The sequence below is a fragment of the Octodon degus genome, unplaced genomic scaffold (assembly GCF_000260255.1).
Source record: "Octodon degus isolate 3935 unplaced genomic scaffold, OctDeg1.0 scaffold00095, whole genome shotgun sequence".
NCBI classification, from domain to species: Eukaryota; Metazoa; Chordata; class Mammalia; order Rodentia; family Octodontidae; genus Octodon; species Octodon degus.
In genome coordinates this window covers 4,963,222-4,970,555 of record NW_004524671.1, presented here as the reverse complement: position 1 = coordinate 4,970,555, position 7,334 = coordinate 4,963,222, and the positions used below count along the sequence as shown (strand labels likewise).

Here is a 7,334-nt window from a genome sequence, read left to right as displayed (position 1 = left end):
CGCGGTCCCTGTGCTTTGCTAAGCTTGTTCTAAGTAGGTGCTTTAGATCACTGAGCCATCTCACCAGCCCAGTGTTTCTATTCTGGCAAGCAAAAACACAATACAAGTGATTCTGTACTTCATGAGTTGCTCCAACCAATCCTTTGCACTAGTTCTTTTCTTCTAGTCTTGGGTAGTTTCTGTACAGTTATGAACTGAATAAATGTTCAGCCTCCATGAGTCCAGTACTGGAATGACATCACATATAAGAAACAAGTCTGGCAAGCACAGGGTCCTGAATTCAATTCCTGGTACTGACCTCTAGCTGAGATGTACTGCCTCATCCATCCAGATGAAGTATAAATTCTATTTATCAAGCATAACTTGGAGAGACACCTCAGGAAGGATAATGGGTAGCCTCTAGCAATTCACCTCACGCGGACCGCAGCGGGGAGGGCGCCGCGTCTCCGCCTGCCGCCTGGGCCCACGGCCGCTCGGCTGCGGCTCGGCCCCGACGGCCGGCGGCGGCGCGCTTCAGGGGGCGGGCTCTTCTCGGCGGGGGTTCCCCGGGGCCCAAGCTGGGGAGCAGGGGGACCGGATGGGGGGAAGGGAAAGGGGCTTGGGAAGGAGAGGGGGAAAAGGGGAAAAAAGGGGGGAACCGAACCCAGAAAGGGAAAAAAGGGCTTACTACCTACTTTTAACTTGAGTCTGTTGCATGGAAAAAGCCATTGTTAAACAGCGATATCATGGAATTTTAGAGGAGTGGACCTTTGAGTATGCATGTTTGCATTGGTAGGAGATTGGGGATACCCTTGCTTTGCTTGCTGCCCCATTCCTGCAATCCCAGCACTCCAAAGGCTGAGGCAAGAGGATTGTTGTGAGTTCAAAGCCAGCGTTAGCTGTACAGTGAGCACCTACCTCAACCCTTCCTCCAAGCAAAGAAGGAGACTGGAGTATCTAGAATGCAGGGAATGGATGGGAGGACTATTATTACAGTAATCTAGAGACTGCGTACAAACAACAGGTTCTGAGGCTTATTCTCAGGGCTTTACATTTACTGAGCTATATGCTACTTACATACAATATCGCATTCTTTGTAGAGATGTTAGGAAAGTGAATTATTTTAGGATTAACCTATGCATAAAATAATGCACACAGAAAGTAGGACACAGAAAGTAATATTTATTAGAGCTAACTATCAAGGGCACCAATACATAACAATGCAATTGATACACCTAGCATGTTAAGTCTGAATTCCCCTTCTGCTGGTTGGAGTCTTCTAAATTCGTTTTCAATAACTATCAGTATTGTATAGTTTCTTTCTTTTTTCAAGTGTATTTAGGGCAGGGTCTACAGGGTCTCACTACATAGATTGGATTTGTAGTGATCTTCCTGTTTTCAGCCTCGCAAACGCTGGGATTATAGGCTTACCAGGCATCGAACCCCAGTCCCTACTCTTTGCCTAAGCAGGCGCTTTAGTCCGCTGAGCTATCTGGCCCGCCCTACTGACTGTATCGCAATTTGAAGCGATGTTCTGCTAAAAATTACCAGATGGTGTGCTTTGACAGCCACCCCAAGCACACATTTACATACTACATGCAACTCGTACAACTAATATTAAAAGCATTATTGCTTGAAGATAAAGGTAAGTGAAATTCTACTGTTACCTGCGGGAGGGGGGAAATTGAAGCCCCTTATTTTACAAATAGATTAGGGTCTGTTTCTATGTACTAAGTTTTTCACTAAGGAAGAGGATAATCGAGTCTCAGGAATTAAGTACTTCCTAAGGATTCACTCGACGACTTCATAGGGTATTTTCGGTTTGCTCTGACAGTTTACCGTAGTTTCATCTCACACGGTCTTGGTTATCCGCCTGCGCGTCCGACTCCACCCCGCCCCTCGGCCCCGCCCTCGGCCCCGCCCCGCCCCGCATCTCCGCTCCTCCCCGGGAGGCGTGGCCAGCGTGCTGACGCACAGCGTGCTGACGTCTGCGCGCACCGCCCTCGTCGGATCCCGCCGCCGGCTTGAACGGTAACCCGCCGAGCAGAGCGCGATGAGGCGGGCGCCAACGGCTGGGGCCGCGGGGCGGGATCCGGCGCGAGTGCGCGGCGTCGACGGGGCGGCCTAGTGTGCGCTCGCCGCTCCTGCGCAAGGTGTGGGCTGCAGTCGCTGGCTTGGGCGCCGCAGACGCGGGCGGACCCCGGGCCCCTGGCGGGCGCGGCGCCGCCGCCCTCGAGGCCGCCCTCCTCGCCCCGCTATGATCGACTCGGTGCAGCTGCGCCGCCGCTGCGCGGCCGACTTCTTCTCGCACTACGAGTACCTGTGCGCGCTGCAGGACTCCGTGCCGCTGCCGGCCGTGCGCGCCTGCCTGCGGGAGGGCGTGCTGGACTTCAACGCCGACCGCCTCCGCGTGGTGGACTGGGCGCCGCTGCTGAGCACCCTCAAGATCAACAAGGACCTGCCGCTCATCTCCATCAGGAGCTGCTTCCAGCCGTGGCTCGGGGAGACAGGTTCGTGGTTCCCGCCTCCGTGTCCTCGGGGCGGGGCGCGCAGCGGGTTCTTGGCCCGGGCCCTAGAACCGGAGCCTGGCGGTGCTGTGTGGTGCCCGGGACGTGCGACCTGGGACGCTCACTCACCAGCTGGGTGACCCAGGACGGCCACTGAGGTGTCTAGGATTTGGTGTTCTTGCCCTGAACGAGGCCCTAAGAACCCGAGCCACGCTGTGTGGTGGTTGCAGGGCTTCTCTTAGTCAGGGATCTTTAGTGCGCTTGGGAGTGTGGGAGCCATTCATGGGCATAGGAAAACATTTACGACTTATTTGAACAAAAAAATTGTGTCTAAAAAACACGAGAAATCATTTTTGTCATCAATTAAATACTGACTTTTCTACCTTGAAAGGAATAAACATTGGACATATGTTAATGTATCTTATCGAATGACTTTTCTGGTGTGAAAGTGAAGGAGTAGGAAATTAATAATAGCAGCCTCTTTTATTTTCAGAAATGTTTCAAGAAATTTTGTAAGCCGTTTTAGTAACGTGTGCTATTTATGAAGGTACGGTAATGTAGTTGGGTACCAAACCCTCTTGATTATTTGGAAAACAGGTAAATTACTGTCAACGTTAATTTTCTGTCATTGCTGGGACAAAATACCTGACACCCAAAATTAAGAAAGGGAAGATTTTATTTAGTTCACAGTTTGTGGAGGTTGTCTCCCTTTATTGCATTCAGTCTGTCCGCCCCAGGGCAGGTGTAACACTCACACCCACAATCTCAGCATTAGATTGTGAATTAATCACAAACGGTAGAAATCCCCAACCCCCATGACTGCATGAGGCTTTGGGGGGCGGGGACCAGAAGAGACAAACCCTAACAATCACAATATGTGCCAGAATGGTGTTATTCTTTCTAACAATTAGCACCACATTCGGAACATCTTAGGGAAACTGAGAGAAACTCAGTTTTTCATTAGTAGCCATCAAATGACCCTAAAAGATTTTGTTAGAGGTGGATGTGAAAAGTAACATGTAAGCTGAGTGGAGACCTAGCTTTCCCAAAGCGGTGTCCTGGATCTGTTTGAAGGCTGGCACACCTGTCCCTGTAGTTGCCACTTCTTAGGCTGTACTTGGAGCAGCCTTGACCCTGAGACTTCCTGCTGTATCACAAGGTCATTATGCCCACTCTGCTCCTTGGGGCATTGTATTAAATACAATTACCTGCTAAGATACCTGATTTCACTTCTTAGTGCTGTTGCTCCCAGTTTCTCTTTTCTTTTTAAATCTTAAGTTTAGGGCTGGTGAGATGGCTCAGTGGTCTAAAGCACCTACTTAGAACAAACTAAGCTCAAGCAAAGCACAGGGACCTCGGTTCAATCCCCCAGCACCACATGCCAGCCAGCCCTGCCCCCTGGTGGGCTGAGCTGGCCACACACTAAATAAATAAATAAATAAATAAATATTTAAATCTTAAGTTTAGAATCTACTCTTCCACTCTGGATTTCAGGCTTAATGCACAAAAGTTGACAGTAAAAAGAAAAAAATATATATGCGACAAAAGGCATTCCATCTTGTACCATTCAGGCATAACGTTTTTAAATATCTTGTATAGTTAATTCTTATTGTGCTTTTTATATTTGTAAATCCTGTTAAATGTATGATAATCTCTGATAATTTTTTTAAAGGAGTATCATCTCAGGAAATCACACAGGTACTGGAGGCAGCCTCTGGTCTCAGTGCTGAAGCTCAGCCTCTGTAATCTAGAGCAAGTTACTTGTTGACCTACAGTTCTCTCCTATACAAAGACCTTAGAACAACTCAGTTGGGTTCTGGGGATTAAAGCAGGTTGTGTCAAGCATGCTGGCTCTACATGGAGACAGTTTGCCCCCCTGCTGCCTGAGGGAAGCAGCAAGCAAACAGACTTCTTCCTCTACTGTGGAGGAAGCAAGCCAGGCTGCTGGAAAGCACAGAACTAAAGAGGAGGCTTAGGAAAGGCTGCTTGGAGGACGTGCTGTCCTTTGAAGGATGTACGAAGGCCAGTAGGATGAAAGGATGAACACTGAGCAGAAGAAGTCTTGGAGAATGGCAGACTGATCGGGACTGAAAATTAAGGTTTAAGGAGAGTACAGGCTAGAAACTTGTTGGGAGCAAGCAAACAGGGTGTCAAGGAGTTTGATGTTTGGCAAGGGGAGCCACTGAAGCCATTGAGATGGACCCTCCCTGTAGGAGTTCATAGTGACCTACATATAGAAGGCTAATTCTAAGTGGAAGGAAGGTAAATAGTAATCTGCCCAAGTTGAAGTATGGTATCTTGATTTTTTTCTTTTCCAGTATCAGGGATCAAACTCAGGACCTTGCGCTTAACTGCCAAATGCTTATACCACTGAGCTAGCTCCCCAGCAATTTTTTTTTTTTTTTTTAGGGCAGGTCTACAGGGTGTGCAGGGTCTCACTACTAGATTGGATGGACTTGTGGTGATCCACCTGTTTATAGCCTCCCAAGAGCTGGGATTACAGGCACGCGCCACAGCGCCCAGTCTCAATCGCCAACTCAGTGCACCTGGCCTCTGCACCTGCTTGCAGGTGCTTTAATTCACTGAGCTTTTTGGATGGCCCTTCCAAGTTGAAGTATGGAGAAGGGTTAGAGTCCAGATGCTGAAGAGTAAGAAGGGGGCCTGGTGACCAGTTAGCAGAGGAGGGCCACAGGCTTGGGTGGCACTTGCAGATGGCTTCTTTCCATGAGACAGCACAGCAGGAGTTGAGTAGTGAGAGGGTCTTTTGCAGTGCCATCTCTATGTGTCTCTGCTAGGTCAGCATGCACGTTGGAGCAGCATGCACGTTGAAGCATGGCAGAGCCTGACTGTGAAGTGGGGAGAGAAGGCTGAACACTGAGAATTACACTCTTGCAAGATTTTTTTTAAAAAATAATGGAATTAAATGTGTTTGTATCGTGAGAAAAAGTAGCCAGCTGAAAGGGAGGCTGGATGATCTAGGGGAGGAGGTAGTTGTCTATTTGCTTGAAAACCTGACTTCTCATTCTAAGGCCTCAGCCCTTTCTAGACTCAGAGGTCATGACCATCTATGACCTCCTCTGCAGGGATAGCTCAGCACATCCCTGCTGAAGAGAAGTAACAGCAGCCTCTGCCTCTCCTCGGATGTCAGATTTATTCTGCGCCCCTGAAGGCACTGGACTTAATCTGAGTTGTAACAGAATCAAAATAAATGAAAGGTGAGAATAAACTCAGACTCAAGGGAAGTGTACTTACCTTGACTGTTATTTTCCATTGAATATAAGGAAAGCGAGTTACAGACCATTTTCTTTGCTGAGTCTTCTTTATGTCTTGCATCCAGCAGGGATAGGGTACAGATTAAACCTTCCGAGACATCACTTGTTCATCTTTAAATGTGTTTTGCCTACAGAAGTGCCTCATTGGGTTTGCTGCCCCCTGTTCCTTTTCATCTGCTTATTTCAGTTTGAGTGATCCTTCCCCTTTTTTTTCAGTACCAGGGATTGAACTCGACCTCAAGTGATCCTTTCTAAAGTGAAAAATTACACTTAGGCAGGTGTGGTTGTGGTACACACCTGTAGTGTCAGCACTCTGGGAGGCTGAGGCAAGAGGATTTCAAATTCAAGCCCAATCTGGGAACCAGAGACTCATAAAATGGAATACTTAAAAAGGGCAGGGAATAAAGAACTCAAAAAAAGCAAACCTCCAAAATTTAAAGGCCCAATCCAAAAATGGGCATTTGAGATGAATACATACTTCTCGGATAAAGTGTAAACAGTAAAAATATGGAAAATGTTCCATATCATTGGTCATTCTAGAGGCACAAATTAAAATTCTATCGGGGCCTATGAGATAGCTCAGTGGTCTAAAGTGCCTGCTTAGGCAATTTCAGCAATCATGGTTCAGTTCCCAGCACCACATGCCACACCAGCCCTGTCCCCAGGGCGGACTGAGCCAGAGTCTGGGTGTGGTATCGCATGCCTACAATCCCAGTGCTTGGAAGGCTGAAAGCAGGAGAATCGAGTCCGAGCTGCATAGTGAGACCCTATACCAAATACATTTAAAAAAATAAATAAATAGAAAATAAAATTCGGTCACCCCAGAAATAATGGATATTATCAAGAAATCAACCAATAACAAATGCTAGAGGAGCTGTGGGGGAAAAGGAGACCTTCACTGTTGGTGGGAGTGTAGCCTGGTGCAACCACTGGAAATGGGTGTGAAGATTCCTCAAAAAACAAGGATTGGAGGTCCCATTTGTCCCAGCTGTTCCTCTTCTGAGTATCTCCCAGAAGAATTAAAAACATCCCCTGTAAGCACCAGGTCCTGAATTCAGTTCCTGGTACAAAAAATTTAAAATGTGCTGCAGCTATATATGTGCATCCAAGTTTATAGCAACACAATTTATAATAGCTAAATCTTTGAAACAGCCTAAATGCTCATCAACCAGTAGTTAAAAAAAGATACGGTCTTTTTGTACAGTGAAGTAGTAAGCTATAAAAAAGGATAAACTGAAGGTTTTTAAAGGTAAATGGATGCAACCCGAGACCATATGCATAAGGGAAATAAATCAGACTCACATTATATTGTCTCCCTGGTGTGAGAAGCTGAAAGAGTAAATAAGATCCAAACCGTACAATAGATGGTGTAAAACCAGAGGAAACTGTTCAAAAGAAAAGAGAAACTGGGATTGGGGCAAAGGAGAAAAGGAAGGGAAAAGTTTATAGTTAAGATTGTTATATTACTAATTTTTCTTAGTTTATTGAAAAGAAAGATTTGTGCTAATATTTTCTTGACAATTAAATTCCTATATCTTGTATGTTGAGTAGCTAATTTGAAGAACAATATGTAATG

General features: G+C 46.7%; 1 protein-coding gene across 1 annotated transcript in view; it reads left to right on the top strand.

Moving 5' to 3' along the window:
* Window positions 1–2,007: 2,007 nt before the first annotated feature.
* Cep78 (centrosomal protein 78) overlaps window positions 2,008–7,334 on the top strand; it is a gene marked incomplete at its 3' end in the record, with an annotated part of 49,633 nt that continues 44,306 nt past the window's right edge. The window contains exon 1 of the mRNA XM_012516200.2: window positions 2,008–2,489. Coding sequence (XP_012371654.1) covers window positions 2,237–2,489 — 253 coding nt within the window. The remainder of the gene's footprint in view (window positions 2,490–7,334) is intronic.